The 20017-nt window shown below is 41.9% G+C and overlaps 1 protein-coding gene across 2 annotated transcripts in view; it reads right to left on the bottom strand.

The window, feature by feature from the left end:
- Positions 1 to 20017, bottom strand: part of LOC112105877 (ras GTPase-activating protein nGAP) — a 275040-nt gene that overhangs the window by 76423 nt on the left and 178600 nt on the right. For both annotated transcript variants that reach the window (XM_026655476.1, XM_026655477.1), the window contains exon 4: positions 2062 to 2168. In XM_026655476.1, the coding sequence (XP_026511261.1) occupies positions 2062 to 2168 (107 nt within the window). The remainder of the gene's footprint in view (positions 1 to 2061; positions 2169 to 20017) is intronic.

Raw genomic sequence — 20017 nt, 5'->3', positions numbered from 1 at the left:
CCACACTGCTCTCCCCCCAGCCTTCGAAGCAGCTGCAGCTCTGGGGCTGGCAGGCTGCAGTCGTGCCGCTTGGCCCCGCCCCCTAGAGCAGGCTTTGGCCACGCCACCTGGCCCAGCCCGCTGGAACATGCTGCGGCTGCGTACACCTGCTGGAGCAGCTCCAGCTAGGTCAGAGACATCCTCGCCTGGCCCTCCCCAGATAAGGTGGGAAGGGATGGGATAGGGAGAGTGTGGGGGTCCCGGGCTAGAGGTGGGGTAACGTGGGGGGTGGTCACAGGGGTTACTCCCCTGACTCCCAGCTTCTCCCCCCACAAAAATTTCCCCACCGATTGCTGTCCCAGCCCATCAGGGTAAGCAGCTGGCGTGCCGGGACACTTTGTTTACTTAGGTTTACCTCCATGCCTGCGGATGCTCAAGGTAAACAAACCATCTCGGCCCACCAGCGGCCAAAGTTTGCTGACCCCTGAATTATAGGGTCAACTTATGAACGGGTTATAAAAATGTTCCATTTTTACTTATCCATCTTGGGGGGGGGGGGTCGGCTTATAAACTAACCGGCTTATGATCGAGTCACATTCTGTAATTAGACTAAAAACCTATTTTCGAGTGCCATTTAGAACACAACACATTAAGACTACCAAAATAGTCTCAATATGAATATTTACTTCAGATGGTCTTTAAAACAAGGAAAGTGCATTTTGGTGGTCCCTCAACAGATATCAGAAGTTCAACTTTTGGTCTCATTATGAGGCTTTGAGAAAAACACAGGAGTCGAGCACGGATAAACTACTCCAAGATAGTGATCTCCCTGTATTTACCACTGATAGTTTAATCTGAAAGAGGATAGGAAAACAGTCCAAGATGGAGCTACCATTAACCTGACCAGGAACTTTTTTCTTTTAAATCACAATTAATTTGGAGTTTATGATCTGGCTCAGATTAAAGCAACTTTAATAAAATTGAATCCACCTTCATACTGGCAAAATATCGATTGTAAAATTAAAGAATCCATCACTTATTTATACATTAAAAAGACAAGAGACAATTTTGTGGGAATTCATCTCAAAATAAGCACGTAAACATGTCTGTATCTGAAGTTAGCTAAAAACTATTCTTCCCAGGGTTGAGAGTATTCTGGGTGACTTTCAGTGATTTGGAGGTGATAGGGTGCACACAAATAAAATGCAGCTATACTGGCCTCAACTCCACAGAGAACACAGGAAGAGAAATCAGTGCTCATCACACATAGAAAAGGCCAAAAGCTGTGTGGACAAACGTTTTAAATTTTCAAGCTCTCAAGAGTTCTTACACACAATGGAGAGGAACATAAAAATCTCTACAATAATAAGGCTGGAGTTTGCCTTTTTTTTTTAACCAAGTCTAACTATTGGTAAAATATTAAAGAGCACTTCATTTTAACTTGACTTGTGATTTGACAGAACCTTCTTCTTTCAGATTAAGAAGAACAATAGAAAAGTTTTAGTGCTGTAGGTTTTAGTACACCGACTTTAGTACACCAATCAATGTTGGCAAGAAAATCCACACTCCTTACTTGAAATGATAAATTGAAACGAACAACCAGAAGAATTAAGGCCAGTTAATGCACACGCGCAGAGAACAATTTCAGTAGCTTTGAAATAAACTGTTAGCCATTTCAGACCCCGAATTCATTCCTCTGATATGGGGAAAACACCCATACCATCACCAACCTAAAGTTCTTTTTTGGAGAAGAAAATAAATGCCCAGTGTGAAGCCTACAAAGCAATCTCACGGGTATCTAGGACATATTGAAATTAGGCTGCTCACCACCCCGTGGTTGGGTTTTAAAGTCTACATGACTACTGATTTTAGATCAAATCTTGTGGAAAGGTAAATTATGGGTTTCCTAGAAAATGTTACCTGATGATTTATGGCAGCTGATATGCATGCCTTTCGGCCACCTGCACTATTAAATTGTCACCCTGAATCAATAGACTGAGTATTAGATTTGTTAGGATAACCTAAACTCCACCCCCAATTCAATGGGAAGACATCTCTCCTTCAGAGGAAAGGCGCACTTACTGGGACTTTGAAAGGAGAGGTGTTTGAAGCATCCATAGAGTTGGTTTTCTCGGATGTGCTGGTTCCTGAGATGCTCCTTCTGCGAGGAGACCTCTCTGCTGGGACCTCTGGAGAAGAAACAGAAAAGAAGGTGGGTGAGGGGAATTGAAAAAAAAATTAGGTTTTATCCTGCTCTGGACAGAAGCCGTCACAAACTTTCAGATGCATTAGCTAACAGCCAAATTATACTTACATATTTATATATGGCTTATTTGCTACCAAGATAAGTTATAGAGACATTGCAACTGGCAACAAGGTCAAAATTAGGAATCTGATTTGATCTTATAGGCAATAGGCAGTTATGATTAAACACATTGGTGAAGCTCAATACCCATATGTATTGCTACCTTGTACACTTGCTAATACAACTCAGAACTTTCAACTATTCTTTTTACAATCAGCAATGTAGTAGTTAACATTGCCAAATAAAATCTGTGACAGAGGGAGATCATGATTTTATCCTATGTTGAACATAATTTGACAAAGGTCAAAGTTCAGTCTCCTGCAGATAATGTGACCCTACTGCTAGCTCAAACTTTGAGACCATCAGAAGATTCATAGTTGCCTGGATAAAACAACATATATACCTCAGCAGATACAAAAATAGGTCAGTTTCTCCTTGTTCTGGCAATATGACCTTAGTAAGATATGACTTTGGCATCCTAAATCCATGCAGGCAGATCTTGCAAGCTCAAATCTTTACAGAAGATGTGCTCGTATCTGATTTTATAGATTTATACAGCATGCACATTATAAAATCACACACACAGACACACATATTAATACCTTTATCACAACTGCTGCCCATCTCCAGTTCAAATACTAGACTTACAGGAATCCAGCTTCATAAATAAGACATTCTCAATAGGATATGAAAAACCACATCCTTAGAAAAAGTCCATTGTTATCTTCTGGATCTTAAAGAAAAGGAGTAAACTGTGACTTCGGAGACTGACATTTTGACTTCTGCCGCTTTCCTTTCAAAAGATAGATGCAGCTTAAACTTCCATTTCTGGCCTCCTGGCCCTTGGGATCCGTTCTACTTCCACTTAAGAGAAAGCTGGTTTTCTCTCTCTTCCCCCTCCCTCTTTACAGCTTGCAGAGAGAGCGAGAAAGAAACACACAGGACTGCAGCTATTCAATCAATCGTTCCGACTGCACATCCTCATTAGTTACTTTCAGGCTATTAACAGACGCCCAACTGCCGGCTCCCCTCAGCTACAGAAAATTTCACTATATATCCTGAGTCACAGCAACAACAAAGATTTACTGAAATTTACAGCCAGCTGCTGCCAAGAGAACAAGGATTTCTTCACCAAAAATAATCAAGACCCCTTCCCCCCCCCCCACACAAAAGCCTTCTCCAAGCAGAACATTACCTGTGACGCCTTTGCCAATTGGATTATTTTATTCATATTATAGTAGATATCGCCCAAGAAGTCTTGAAGGAGAAAATCAAAATTTAACATCATACCGATTGAAAAGTTAAGAAAATAGGATCTTGCTGCAAAAGTAGTAATCCCTCTACTGTAGGCTTTTTCTTTTAAAAAAAATATAAGTCTCTCAGCTTGCCTTTAAGGATCAATGATTAAAGAACTGCTAACATGGAGAACAGCTTCCAAAATTAGCTACATAGAAAGTTGAACAGTGATCACCAGCTAACACTGGTAAATGGGCAGGGCACAGCATTTAGTCCAAAATCATGAAGCTGATGCAAACAGCTCCACTCACACAGAATAAATTAATCAATCTGTCAAAGCTTGCAACAGAAAGACCCTTAGCTTTCAGTGAGATTTCTCCACAGGCTGATGATTAGCACTGGACACTTCCCTTCATAACCTGTGGGGCACCAGCCGTTTCCTGGTTTCGGAACTTGATGATCACTGCTTGACAGGACACCTTTAGCCAATAGAATGCCTAGATAGGGGCCAGTGCTAGACCAAGGATTGAACAATGGTCAATCCCACTCTCAGAATACTTTGCTAGTTCTATTTCTACTAACTTCATCATCTCCCCCTACCCCCCCGCTCAAAAAAGAGGGGAGGCAAAAAAGCCAAAAGCTTATGGTATGTCTACACTGCAATTAGACACCTGTGGCTGGCCTGTGGCAGCTGACTTGGGCTCACGGGGTTCGAGCTAAGAGGCTGTTTAATTGCAGTGTAGACTTTTGGGCACAGGCTGCATCCTGAGCTCTGGGACCCTCCCACCTCATAGGGTCCTAGAGCCCGGGCTCCAGCCCAGGCCTGAACGTCTACACCACAATTAAACAGCTCCTTAGATCGAGCCCAAGTCAGCTGGCACAGGCCAGCTGCAGGTTTCTACTTTCAGTGTAGACATACCTTACATACAGCCTGCAGCACGTAGCATAGAACTTCTCCTGGCATAAGTACTCAGAGAGGTAGCCATATCAAATAGATTTCAATAATCAAAATTTTGGTGGAAATGTAATTGAAGGAAATGGAAGCGATCTATGCATTTGGAACATGGGGCCAAAATGAACTCCTTTGCCTCAAATCAAAGAGCATCAACTAATGTAATGGCTTTGGCTTTCTCCAATACACACACAGGAAATCACTTCACATCATCAAAGCATCCCAAGTAATTTAACACGGTGCTGATTTTGCTGAGTCATAAATGAAAACAGAAGACTTAATTCCCTACCATTTTTGACAATAGGTGGTCCTTTCCCAGGACAGGGAGTTATAGGGAGAAATAAGATTAAACCAAAGGAGAGCTGAGAAGAATCTATGCCCAGCCCCGATACCCATGTAGCAGCAATGCAAGTTATCTGTAGATAAAAGATGTTGGGATTCCTGCATGAAATGAGTTTCTTCCATGCTCAGAAGATTCATAAAAGTCTATTAAGTGAGGAAAGGAGAAGCAAATATCCAGAGGAGATGCTTGCAATCAATTAGTAACACAACAAAAAATATCAGCAGGAGCAGATTAGCAACCTGCTGGATCAGGCCCTAGCAAAATGTAAAATTAGCCCAGTTACTTCTAATTCCAAGCCTACAAACTGAAAGCGATGCAACTACTGTGCCCTTAAGAAGCATTTCTGCTGAGTTGGGTGGAAAATCTATACTGTTGCTGCTAGGCCAATATTAGATGGTTGCCTCCCCCGACTCATGCTACATACTACTATTGCATTGTTTTCACCTGCTGTAAAATCAATGCACCTTTCATGGTCTCAGTATTAAATTACAATCATTCTCTGCATGGCTCACTTTCTGGGGCCAAGCCTACAGACAAATCACATTGTCTCTGTGGATAAATAACAGTCTGAAACCTTTTCATCTGTTCTCTCAACCTCTGAAAAATAAATGGATTTCCCCATTTTCAATCTTAAAAAAAAAAAAAAAAAAAGTTGTAAACATTTCTGTGGAGCGCTTTTAATTCATTGCCTCATTTATCTGTGTTAAATAATATTAGTCAGCTGCAAACTAGCTCAGGCAATTACTCAGAAATGGCAGATGCCTGTGAAACCAGATCTACACAGGATGACATATAGCTCCCTTTTCACCCCTTCACACGGCAATGCCCTCTTCCCACTGTAACAAGCAATTGCTCATTCTTTTGGCCAGCATAGCAGGAGAATGGTTTATTTCAAGACAACAGAGGGTCCTGTGGCACCTTTAAGACTAACAGAAGTATTGGGAGCATAAGCTTTCATGGGTAAGAACCTCACTTCTTAGTCTTAAAGGTGCCACAGGACCCTCTGTTGCTTTTTACAGATTCAGACTAACACGGCTACCCCTCTGATATTTCAAGACAGACACGATTGCCACTTCATTAAGTGTTCAGCAGGGGGCACTGGTATGGCAGATGGCGGGCACCCTTCTCCACTGAATCCAGTCGTCGTGGCCACAAATGCTGGCATCAGCTCCCTCCAACGAGGGAGCAATGATCCACAAATTTCTAGGTTTCCAGTACAGTAGCTTGTTGTTGTTTCCAGCCTTTTGTAACTTGAATCCTTGCCTTTGTGGGCCCTTGCATCCTACTACCAAGGCCTTTTTCCAGCATGGAGAGGATGAAATGAACATCTGGAATATATTGTGTGCAGTACTGGTCACTCTCAAAAAGGATACTGCATAATTAGTAAAGTTCAGGGAAGGGTAATGAGACTGACTAGGGACATGGAAAATCATATGAAGAGAAATGAAAAAGATTGGGATTGTTTATTTTAGAAATTAGCAGGTGGAAAATTCAAAGCCGATAAAAGAAAATAATTCTTCCTCAAACTATGCAATTAGACAGTCGAACCCACCGCCACAGGAAAATGTCGAGGCCAATAATTTAAAAGGTTTCAAAAGGAGAGTAGACATTTATAGGGCTAATGAGAACATCCAGAGTTCTAATGGTTATTGCTATGAAAAATTATTGAAGGGATATTAAACCACATGCTTTAGGGTTTAAACCAATCTCTAATTAGTAGAGATCATGATGAGACCTAATTGTTGGAGACAGATCATCTCACATCCGACAAGTGTGATGTACTTATGCATTCTTCTAAAGCATCTGATGCTGGTCACTGTCAGAGATGGGATACTGGACTAGATGGGTCTGATGTAGTCTGGAAATTTCTCTATTCCTATGATAATTAAAAAATTCTCAGTCTGTGTGTAGTCACATAAGCCTTCAGCAGTTTACAAATGCAATGGCTTAGTAGCATGCAAGCATTATGAAATGTATTACTACGCCCTGGCTCTGAACTTCAAGGGAGACTTTGACATGTGGAAGGATGTATTCAATATTCAGGTATACGATAGCTAGCTCTCAAGATATTCACAAATGCTGCTTTTTTCCAAAGACATAACCTTTTTATTTATTATTAACTTGCATGAACCAAGAAAATTCATGCATTAGTTACTTTCCCATTAAACCCAGCAAAAAGTCTCTTTTTTCACCACTTTGAACATTTTGCAAATTTTACAATATTATTGTAGAAACCTGGACAGTTTAGCAGCATTCCATCATCTCCTTTTCAATTTTTTTCCCCTTTGGGGAAACCCATGTGTATTAGCAGAATTTGATTGTTGTATCTATTTGTGAGAAGAGTAAAAGAAAAATGCTACACATACTATTAGATAATTTGGTCCCTCCAACTCAGCTCCATTGTCAAAAAACGTTAAGACTCAGTCCCCTCACAACAGTCACCAATGGCTACCTAAGCTTATCAATCTCTAGCTGTTCCCATCATATCCAGCAAGAAGTCTACCAGGTATACAGATAGCCCCAGCTGTAAGAAACACATTTACATCTCTTTTAGCTAGCTCAATTAGCGCACCGCCCACCGTAAAAAAGAACTAATCACCACTCACTGGAACATGAGTTGAACAGTAAGCCATTCTGGAATTAGCCATTGTGATTTATATGCAGTAAATATTTTTAGTAGGGCTGTCAAGCGATTAAAAAAAATTAATCGTGATTAATCGCACTGTTAAACAATAATAGAATACCATTTATTTAAATATTTTTGGATGTTTTCTACATTTTCAAATATATTGATTTCAATTACAACACAGAATACAAAGTGTACAGTGCTCACTTTATATTTATTTTTGATTACAAGTACTTGCACTGTAAAAAAATCAAAAGAAATAGTATTTTTCAATTCACCTAATACGAGTACTGTAGTGCAATCTCTTTATCATGAAAGTTGAACTTACAAATGTAGAATTATGTACAAAAAATAACTGCATTCAAAAATAAAACAATGTAAAGCTTTAGAGCCTGCAAGTCCACTCAGTCCTACTTCTTGTTCAGCCAATCCCTCAGACAAACAAGTTTGTTTACATTTGCAGGAGATAATGCTGCCCACTTCTTGTTTACAATATGACCTGAAAATGAGAACAGGCGTTCTCATGGCACTGTTGTAGCCAGCATCACAAGATATTTACATGCCAGATGCGCTAAAGATTCATATGTCTCTTCATACTTCAACCACCATTCCAAGGGACATGTCCAGGCTGATGATGGGTTCTGCTCAATCCAAAGCAGTGCGGCCAACACATGTTCATTTTCATTATCTGAGTCAGATGCCACCAGCAGAAGGTTGATTTTTTTTTTTTTTTTTTTGGTGGTTCGGGTTCTGTAGTATCCGCATTTTTAAGACTTCTGAAAGCATGCTCCACACCTCGTCCCTCTCAGATTTTGGAAGGCACTTCAGATTCTTAAACCTTGGGTCGAGTGCTGTAGCTATCTTTCGAAATCTCACATTTGACAAAACTCAAAGAAGGTACCAATCTGAAGTGAAAGTGTTCTTAAAATGAACAACGTGCTGAGTCATCATCCGAGACTGTTATAACATGAAATATATTCCAGAATGCGAGTAAAACAGAGCAGGGGATATACAATTCTCCCCCAAGGAGTTCAATCACAAATTTAATTAACACATTTTTTTAACGAGCGTCATCAGCATGGAAACATGTCCTCTGGAATGGTGGCCGAAGCATGAAGGGGCATACGAATGTTTAGCATATCTGGCACGTAAATACCTTGCAATGCCAGCTACAGAAGTGCCATGCAAATGTCTGTTCTCACTTTCTGGTGACATTGTAAATAAGAAGAGGGCAGCATTATCTCCTGTAAATGTAAACAAACTTGTTTGTCTTAGCGATTGGCTGAACAAGAAGCAGGACTGAGTGGACTTGTAGGCTCTGAAGTTTTACATGGTTTTATTTTTGAGCGCAGTTATGTAAAAAAATCTACATTTGTAAGTTGCACTTTCACACACAGGGATTGCACTACAGTACTTGTATGAGGTGAACTGAAAAATACTATTTCTTTTGTTTATCTTTTACAGTGCAAATATTTGTAATCAAGAATAATGTACACTTTGGTTTCAATTACAACACAGAATATATATGAAAATGTAGAAAAACATCCAAAATATTTAATAAATTTCAATTGCTATTGTATTGTTTAACAGTGCAATTAAAACGGTGATTAATCGTGATTTTTTTTTTAATTGCAATTAATTTTTTTGAGTTAACAGAGATTAATCGACAGCCCTGATTTTTAGCCATGCAATCAATGATTCAGCAACATGTAAACTCCAGTAATTTTATTTTAGTTTTTATTCTGTAAAGATGGCTCCCTTTCCATACCATTAAACCTTAGCCGCAATAGGCATTATGGCTTAAAGAAACTATGAGTTCTCAGCCTTTTTACATTTTATAGTTATCAAAGAAAGCAGAGAACTTTAAACAGTCACCTTACTAGTTATGCTACTTTAGGGAATTTGTCCTGTGAGGATACATTACTGTACATTTACATTGTGGTAATATCTAGAGTCTCAGATCAGGATCAGGGCACCATTACACTAGGTGCTGTACAAAGAGAGTAAAAGATAGTCTCCTGCCATGAAGAATTTACAATCTTATTTGAGACAAGGCAGAATAAGTGAGTGTAATAAACAAAAGGAGGACCTGATTCCTCTCTCTCTCTAAATATAAATATATATATAAAAAAAACACGGGGGGGGGGGGGGGATAGCTCAGTGGTTTGAGCGTTGGTCTGCTACCAGACTCCTTGTTGTTTTTGTAGATACAGACTAACACGGCTACCCCCTGATACTAAACCCAGGGTTGTGAGCTCAATCCTTGAGGGGGCCATTTGGGGATTGGTCCTACTTTGAGCAAGGGGTTGGACTAGATGACCTTCTGAGGTCCCTTCCACCCCTGATAGTCTATGATTTTATATATATATATACACACATATATATATATACACACATATATATATATATATATTATATATATATAAAAAATAACAGCACATACACACACACACACACACACAAGAGTGAATGTTCAACCAATGGGATCACTCAGTTAGGGGCATAATTCAAATACCTCCTGTATGAACAGACCACTGTACTGTTAACTATTAAAGGGGGAATCAAATTCATTTTAAAACGCCTTTAAAAATCAATCAACATTTCAACAAGTCAGAATAAAACAATTAACACCCTCAAGGTAATTTATGATTCATTAGTACAGTATACACATTCAATGTCATGGCATTTGCGATTCAGACAAGACAGAACTGCGTATTTTTGCCTCACTGTCCTTTTTGTCCCTCTCAGACCATTCAAGCAACAATCTTGTTGCAGACAGCCAGTTCCTAATTGTGGTTTCTTCTACTTCTGGTGATGATGCCTACAAAGTGGAGATGTTAAAGGGTAAGAGAGCAGGAAAAAAAAGAAAGGACAAGAGCATGAGAGGGAGAAATAAGAAGCAAAAGGAAGGCGAGTGTTACCAATCATGAAGAAGGAGATTGAAGGAAAAGATGAGATGTGACTGAATAGGATTTTTCAAACCTCTATTGCATAATATGGTGTTTTCTTCTTATGAAAAAGGAAACTGCATGTGAAAATGTGAAAAGGTTAAGGCTTTACCTTGGAATAAGTATCATACCTTTGGATTCTCCCACTTGGGGAGAATTAGAATTGTGGGGCCTAGTTTAAAGACCTGTTATACAGGTTTAATTAATTCCTTCAGTTAAAAACTGGAATTAGAAGTCAGCCAGAACAAATGTGATTTGCACCAGGCTCAGAAGCCCACCAAACTCTTGCTCTGAATAAAATATAAGAGAATACGAGTTCCACAGCGTATAACTTAGTGGGCAAAACTGAATCTTGCTGTGGTGATTCCTACAACCACAAAGTGAATATTGATAGGTAGTGTCTAGACAGGAAAGATAAAAAGTAAGACATGAGATGGGGTGAGTTTGATAATGAAAAGTGTAAAAGTGAAATACTTTGGATAAGTAAAGAAGAGAATAAAAAATGAAGGAAACACTGTGAGAGCATTTGCTTCCCATCACCAACCAATTACTGGATAGCAGCAAGAATCAAAGGCTTCCGATAGGGTTGCCAACTTTCTAGTCGCACAAAACCGAACACCCTAATCCCGCCCCTTCCTGAGGCCCCGCCCCCACTCACTACATTCCCCCTCCTTCGATGGCTTGCTCTCCCCCACCCTCACTCACTTTCACTGGGCTGCGGTGGGGGGTTGGGGTGCGGGAGGGGGTGAGGGCTCTGGGGCGAGTCCAGAAATGAGGGCTTCAGGGTGCAGGAGAGGACTCCAGGTTGGGGTAGGGAGTTGGGGTGCAGGCTCTGGGGTGGGGCTATAGATAAGGGGTTTGGGGTGCAGGAGGGGGCTCCAGGCTGGGGCTAAGGGATTTGGAGTGTGGGAAGGGGCTGTGGGTTGAGGCAGGGGGTTGGAGTGCAAGAGGGGGTGAGGGCTCGGAATGGGGCTGAGGATGAGGGGTTTGAGGTGGAGGAGGGGACTCCAGATTGGAGGGGGGGCGCAGGGCTGGGATGCGGGCTTATCTCTGGCGGCTCCCAGTCAGCGGTGCAGCGGGATGGGGTGGGTGGGGGGGCGCTAAGGCAGGCTTCCTGCCTTTCCTGGCACTGCGGACCACGCAGTGCCCTGGAAGCAGCCAGCAGCAGCTCCAACTCCTAGGCAGGGGGCCAGGAGGCTCCACGCGGCGCTCTTGCCCACAGGCACTGCCTCCTCCCCCCCAGCTCTCATTGGCCAGTTCCAGGCCAATGGGAGTGTGGAGCCGGTGCTTGGAGTGAGGCCAGCGAATGGAGCCCTGTGACGCCCCCGCCTAGGAGTCGGACCTGCTGGCCGTGTGGTGCCAGCCAGGACAGGTAAGGACTAGCCTGGCTTTGTGACGCAGCACCACTAACTGGACCTTTAACGGCCCAGTTGGCGGTGCTGACCAGAGCCAGAAAACCCGACACCTGGTCACCCTAGCTTCCGAGCCAACTACTGGGTATTTTAAAACAACAGGTGATCACAATCCCATGATAGAGACATTTGAAAATGGAAAATGACAGCAGGTGTTCCTGTTACCAAAATGGTGCTCACATACTTACAAGAATCCGCCTAGCTCCATGGAGTCTGGGGCTGCTACACAGCCCCACAGGGTCCAGAGCTGCCACCTGGTCCCACAGGGTTGGGGTTTAGGGTCTGTGGCTGCCGCCCGGCCCGACATGGGTGGGGTCTGCGGCTCCTGCCCAGCTGTCCTGCCACCCAGCTCTGCACATCGGGGTCCAGGGTCCCTGCCGCCCAGCCCCCTGCCCAGGGCTCCGCTCCTGGCCCCACTCTGTGGAGGGGTCTCTGGGCAGGAGATGCTGGGCATAGGGGTCTGTGGGGGTGGTTTGGGATTGGGGAAAGGGGGGGGTGCTGTGGTTCTCAACCTGTGGTGGCACCTTAAAGACGAACAGATTTATTTGGCCATAAACTTTCGTGGGTAAAAAAAACACTTCTTCCATGCATCTGAAGAAGTGGGTTTTTTACCCATGAAAGCTTATGCCCAAATAAATGTTAGTCTTTAAGGTGCCACCAGACTCCTCATTGTTTTTGTGGATACAGACTAACACAGCTACCCCTCTGATACTTGATACATACACAAATGAGTTAAAATCTTAAGTTCCAAGAGGCAATAGAAGCTTTCATAATAAGAAAGCTCTATATGTCCTTAGGGCTAACTCAGGCTAAGCAGCTGAGGATCTCTTGTTTATGCCTAGAAACCTTGCCCCTTAGAGTCCAGTCAGCATAAAGGATATGGTTTCTTCATGTTAGGGGTTTTATTTCCTTCTCCCTTGCACTCTGAGCTGCAAAGTTAGCTGATGGGAGTAATTCACTTGCATGACTCATCTGCATAGGGAAGAGGAGCAGAGAGCAATCAACAAAGTTTTTTGCCTTCTTGAATGTTCCACAATAGTTTGTCTGATGTTGATGGGTCTTCCCTGCTGGACAGGACATAACACCTTCTGTTGGAGACCAGCATTTCACACCAGTTCATGTCTCTCTCCTGCAGGGTGATCTATACAGTTACAGAGGCTTACAATACAAATGCTCCCATCTTATGATATGGGATACAGATATTATAAGGGAGATTAATGTGTGCAGCAACTTGCAGGCATTCATAAAGTCTAAACAGAAAACATTCTTATAATTCTAATACCCATTTTAACAATACTAACACACAGCTGAGCCAGATTGATTCCTGCTATGTATTTGTCAGTATTCAACGGAGGCATGGGGACTTTGGCATCAGATGGCACCGGGTATGCCAGCATCACAAGGAGCCAGACCAAAACTGAGTCTGCAAGAGCAGAGACAAGCAGCTGCAGCAGATGCCAATACTGTCATCAGTGCCTGACATTCCTCTTCCCCTGTGCTGTTCCCTCCTGCCCCTTTCTCCACAGTCGCTCCATTTCAGGCTCACTGCTCATCTGGTTTCCTTAGTATTCGGAGTTTCTTTGGGTCAGAGGAAGCATAGTCTAGTGGGTGGAGCACTGGACTATGATTCAGGAAATCCCGCTCTGCCACTGACTTCCATGTGAGTAGTTCATTTCACCCCTCTGTTGCTTTGTTTCCCCTCCTACCCTTTGTTTGTCTAATCTATATAAAGTCTTTAGGGCAGGGAATGCCATTCATTATATGTTTGAACAGTGCCTACCACACTGAGTCCCCAACTTTGTTGCCTTTTAAGCACTACTGCAATATAAATATTTAATAATAATAATAGTCTGGATCTGGGTTTTGGTTTGAGTCCATTTCTAAGAACTGCACTGTCATTTAACTTAACATGCTATAAGCATTTTCAGATGCGATAGAGTCCTGGATGTAACTCAGCTCTGCAGCAGTTTACCACTGCTCTTAATAAACCAGGGTTAGTGATTTAGGCTTTCATGCCTCTGGTCCATCAGGACAGGACTTCGTCCTTCTGTGAGCAGCACAAAGAGAGACCCTGAACCTGCAGAAGGGTTTGATTAGGAAAAAATAGGCCTCATGTTCAGCAGGTGTCCAAGGATGCCATTGAAGCCTGAGTCTGGATTTGGGATTGGGCAGAATTTGGAAAGTGGTATCTCATGATTAAGACAGAAAACTGAGGCCATATACAAACTATGAAACATTGAGCAAACTATTTTCTTTCCTGATGGGGAAATTGCAAGCCAGGGCTGAGGTTTCCCTGAGTCTCAGGACCATGGTAATGAACATTAGAAAAGCCACTTTTTCTATGAAAGGAAGAAAGTATAGAACAGTAAGTACAGGTGTAAATCTCAGGCATTTAGCACTAGATTTAGGCTCCAAAGGGAAATTAGATATTTAATAGGAGCCTAACGTAAGATATTGCCTTAATCAAACTGATCATAATGGAAAAGAACTTATGCAACTTGAGGACCGAAACCAGGACCCAGGGAGCAAGCAGAGAACCCTTTCTTCAAAGCATCCTGGGAGAACTCCAGAATGAAAGACAATGGATACCCTTCTTGAAGCTTATGGATGAAGGGATTCCACACACTGATGATGAGGGGGGCTGGAGGCCAGAGCCCTGCCTCCAATATCTTATCTTGTGAGTCCCCATCTGAGTCCTGTTCCCCCAAAGGTTGTCTTTGGGTACCCAGGCGATAGGACTTGGGAGCTGTCCTGATGGACTCTGGGTCTGGATGGAAAGGTGGGGGCCCAGGCTGCTGAAGCAGAGCACTGCTGCCCAGTTCAGAAATCTTCTGTCCCTACTTAGGCTTGCTGTGGTAGTTCCATAGAAGGCCACAATGTATGGTCATGGGGGACGGTGAACAGAAGGGGCACTTTCCGCCCTTATCCTCTTGCTTTTTCTGGGATTGAGTCTCCATTTTTCTCCCATGTTCTATGTTGTTCTGGAGCTCTGTTGAGACCTGCAAGTAAGACGGTTTCTCAGTAGAAAGGAACTTGCGGCAGCTACTTCCAGTGAGGCAGGAGAACAACCTGGGAAGCCGGCCTGCACACTGGACAGAGGAGGAACTAGGCACAAAAATCCAGTATCTAAAATCAGCTATTGCCTGCTTGACTCATCGATGAAGACTCACTCATTTGTCCAGTCTGGTGGCAGCCACATCATGGAAAGAAAAAATATTAAAACCTTACCTAGTTCCCCAAGTCAGTACAATATGCAGAGGTATCACAGCATAGACACCGAGGGAGGAGATATTACCTCTTTATACAGCGTTGAAGCTGAAATTGCACACAAATTACAGCACACACTTCTAGGCATCTCGATACCAGGAAAATATCAAACTGGAGGGAATTCAGAAAACAGCAACAAAAATCATGAAGGGGCAGGAGGCAATGACTTATGTGGAAAGATTAGAAGAACTAAAATCTAAATATTTACAGCTTGGCTTAGTGACAACTAAGGGGGAATATGAAGTGGCAGTCAGCTACAACTATTGGACGGCTGTAAACAACAATGAGGGATAAGAAATTTTTAGGGTGGGACAATAAATAAGAGTAATGGGAAGAAACCGAGCAAGAGAAAATTTAAAATGAATAATTTCCTAATTAGCTTAACAAAATCCTTATCCTAAGTAGACAGAAGCAGTATCTGGCACTTCACTGTGATGCTGCAACCGGAATTCAGTTTCTAGATTTAAAAAAATTATTTAAGGAATATCTCTGTCTGAAATTTTAATTCTAATGTAACATGCACAAATTTCTAATTAAGGGAAAACACCCACAGCCATCTTTTCCATCTGCTTTAACTTATTACTTCTAAGACGCATGATAAGTTAAAGTTGTAGTGCATGTTGAATTACATGGATAGATGCTGACTAAACAGAGAGATCAGCTAGTGAAGTGGAAACAGACCCAAAAGTAACAGTTGGGATGAAACATTTCTGTACAACACATGTGTCACTTCACTCTGCTTCAGCATTTGTCCAAATTGTTTTGTTGGAACTATTTTAACTGATTCCAACCAATTAAAACTCCCATCTCGTTTCAGAGCTTGCTTTAAATGGTTTCCTTTTACAACTCTGCACTGAAAAATTAACCCCCCCACCCCCAAGTAGTAAAGTCTTGCCAGTAAAGTGTTAAAAATCATGAGAACCCTACCGTACCGAGAAATGAGAGAAGGCTTTTTTCATCTTCTGTGCTGCTATCCAGCCATTCAGCCACATCACCAGGAGATAGGAGACTCATTCTCCAGCCAGAAAACTTTTCCATACAGAACACAGTGACTGAACGAAGCAGGGAAGGAAGGGTGGGGATGAGTTGATGGCCTTGGGAGTCCAGCACTTAAGTTATTGACTACACTGACAAAATGAAACAGAAAGTGTGACCCTGCCCCTCTTAATTCTCTGTCAGACCATTTTGATAAAGGAGGCTGGGAGGGAGGGGGGCAGTAAGGAAGATTTGTGTTCCTTGTCCCTTTGTGCCTGATTTCAGCCCAAGCAGAAATACTAGAAAATGGGGAAGAGTGGGGAGAAAGCTTGTAATTAAAATGATGAAGTAGCAGAATAAGATATACGAGCAATTGAAATAAAAAGAAATGGATCCTAATGCTGAAGAAGCTCTAATTTTCAGCCAGCACAATAGTTAATCAGTTACGTATAACATATCACCATCACCCTAGTAAACAAAAATCAAATTCAGTAGCTTTTTTGGTGAAGAAAAGAAAGCTTAGAGGCAATTTAAAAAACCCATCACAGCTGGAGAACCTGCAGTCCCCTCTTCACCAGTCCCTTCCTGCTTCAGCTATTATAACAGCATCCCAGGCTTTCTCACAATGCATTTGTTGATGCAATGGCAGGTTGATCAATCTGTGAATAGGAAGCTCTCACCCCTCCCCTTTCCCCTCCTCCTGCATGGCGGCTGCATTGATCAACAATAATGGAATCTGTTTCTGACTGCCAACAGCAGCATTAAGAATATTAGAACAGCTCCTCTTCATCAGAATGAGAAGCAGCAATCAGAAGTCCTGCTGGACGATAGCCTCCCTAGTTAATAGCTCTCTTTCCACAGGGCAAATAAGAGGGTCAGTAGAAATGAGCTATGCTGGGGGTTCATAGGAGCCATCCACACTGCAATGGATTCAGTTTATTTACAAAAAAGAGAGCATAACAACTCTGCTCTGTCCAGACACCAAGACTGTCCTGCAGCACTACAAAGGGGACTTGCAGCATTGTGACTTTACAACAGAGGAAGGGGTCAGATCTAACTATACAGGATTTTTGGCATATGATTTATTCTGCACAAAATGCCATTTTACAGGTTTACACATGCACAAGCCAAGACAAGTCCTGATAAGTGAGGGACTCCTGGGCCCAACAAATCAAAAATGCCTTTGTCTTCAGGGATCAGGCTGATGCACTGATCAAACTGCAGCCTTTAAAGAGACAGGATCCCTTTGTTCATCATTCTCAGTAAACCTGTTTTTCATTTTAATTAACCTATCCCATTCCCAACAACTGCATTATTATTGGTCCCAATTACAAACTGCCTCTCTGCAACTAAGAGGAGGGAGGACTGAGCTGGTCCACTTGCTGACAATGGACTAAAACCAAACCAAACACAAACAAAAGCCACTAGATCAGCAAAGCAAAGAATAGGATCCCAGCCAGCAAGTGAAGAAGAAAAAGTTTTCAAGGCCCAACAGAGAAGAAAATTCCAATTACCTAGGCATCCAGTAGCAAGTAGCCATCCTGGGGGATTGATAGCTCAGTGGTTTGAGCATTGGCCTGCTAAACCCAGGGTTGTGAGTTCAATCCTTGAGGGAGCCACTTGGGGATCTGGAGCAAAATCAGTACTTGGTCCTGCTAGTGAAAGCAGGGGGCTGGACTCGATGCCCTTTCAAGGTCCCTTCCAGTTCTAGGAGATGGGATATCTCCATTAAAAAAAAAGTTGTTTGTATGGGGCAAATATTTTCTTAAAAATCTATAAGCAAGGCAGATGCTACACTGAATCCAAATTAATGAAGGAACATGGTACAGTTCAAAAGTGAAATACCACAGAAGCATGTAAGGCTTAGCTGAGTGTCTCTCATAGACTCATAGAAAAGGTACTTGATCCTAATATGAAAATTAGGATATTTCCTGTGTTCTTGACAATTCTGTGATGGAAGGGCATGTGTGAGAGAAATATTAATTATTTGACAAACTGTTTTTCCACAAATTTCGGTTTTGTAATTTTGTAAAAAAGTTTTCTTTGCACATTTTAAAGGGAAACTGATGGCATGACTATTTGGACAGAGGATGGAATTAAACAGAGACTTAGTTAGAAACGCTTATCTAGTCTGTTTCCACCCCTACATTGAGTAATACAGCATCGACATCTTACCTCCTTACTTCCCAGTTTTCTTGGGAAACTGAAATATGGTGCATACAAAAGTCTTCATATCCTCCGTTTGAAAATTGATTCATTTTAAAGGTTACTACAGCAATTGTTTACACAGGAAGTAATGTAGGGAAGTATTTATGCAATTTAGGTCCTTTTTATGTGATTCACGCATAGTCTACACTACATGCTTACCTACATCGCTCAAGGCTGTGAAAAATTTCACTCACTATGCGATTTAGATAAGCTGACCTAAGCTCAGATGTAGAAACTATTAGGTCAACGGAAGCATTCTTCCACTAGCTACCGCCTCCCGGAGAGGTGCACTTATTACATGAATGAAAGAACCCTCTCCATCGCTGTAGTGAGTGTCTACAGCACAGCAGAGCAGCTGTGGCACTGTAGCATTTCCAGTGAAGACATATCCTGAGAAACTGGAGGCAGGAGGGACATCACCATGTGATAAGCCTGTTTGCTCTGAACCAGAAGTTGAAAGTATGTATGAGGGTAAAAAGGGTGAGGGTAAAAATCCTCTTAGGAGCATTGTAGTTATAAAAACACAATAATTGAAAAACCAGTTATTGTTAAACTCTACAGAACTGTTCAAAAGCATGGAAATTCACAGATCCATAGACCAAAAGGTCAGGAGGGACTGCTATGATCATCTAGTCTGACCTCCTGCATCACATGGGCCACAGAACCTCATCCAGTGACTCCTGCATTTAACTCACTACTTTTGGTTGAGCTAAAGCATATCTTTTAGATAGACATCCTATCCTCACATAAAGACTTAAAAGGGATGGCCAATCTATCCATTCCCCTGCTAAGTTGCTCCAATGGTTAACTGCACTTACTATTTATAATTTATACCTTATTTCCAGTCTGAATTTGTTTAGCCTCAATTTCCAGCCACTGGATATTGTTATGACTTTGCATGCTAGACTGCAGAGCCCTCTATCAGAAATCTTCTCCCCGTTTAGGTACGTCTAGACTGTAAACAGTAACAAAGCTGCATAGCAACTGATTTACATTTTGAAGCTTCTCGATCGACAGTTTTGGTCTCCCTTTTATAGTCTGCCAGAGATAGAACACATGCTGTTAATAACTTCCTAAATATGCCTTCTTCATCTCAAAATGGGTCTTGTACTCTGGAGCTTGCCAAGAGCTGTCAAATAAGTCTTGTCTGAATATTCCAGGACAAACAGCTTTTGAGATAAGTTGCTGCAAAAAACATTAGAAGAATTTTCAAAACATGATTAATACTTATTTCCACCCTGAGACCTATGTTGCAAAAATAGTTCGTCTGGACTAAAGTAAATGTGGACAAAAAATGGTCTTCCAACCAGAGAGAGAGTATGCAGAATTTGAAATGGAAATGACCTTTAGTGAAATCTGAAAGTGTGTATGTGGGGAGGGAATGGGTTAACAAAAAAAACAGTGTTATTATGGGAAGCAAGTCTCCACCTTAATTATGGAAAGGCTATTGCTTCTCCAAAGTTAAAAGTGATAGTTATTTGGAGTGGTAGGTGGACAAAATTCAGTATTTCCATTAAACTATTTGATTTCAATTGTCCCGTTCCCAAATTTTGGAGTATTTCTCCATTTGAATGTGTGGAAGCCCATCCAGCAAAAAATTAAACTGAACTCCTGTAAAGCCCATATATTTTGCAAATTTGAAACCTCCTAAATAGCAGCTACAAATTATAAATCCATAATTAGTAACACTTTATATCATCATCAATGGATGAGCATCTACTACTTTTCACCTGTCAAAAGTGTCACCTCAAACTGTTATGGTTTTG

This window comes from Terrapene carolina, unplaced genomic scaffold (genome assembly GCF_002925995.2).
Source record: "Terrapene carolina triunguis isolate 2854851 unplaced genomic scaffold, T_m_triunguis-2.0 Scaffold210, whole genome shotgun sequence".
NCBI lineage: Eukaryota > Metazoa > Chordata > Testudines > Emydidae > Terrapene > Terrapene triunguis.
Note: the sequence above shows the minus strand (reverse complement) of the source record. Positions and strands in the feature narration are given on the sequence as shown.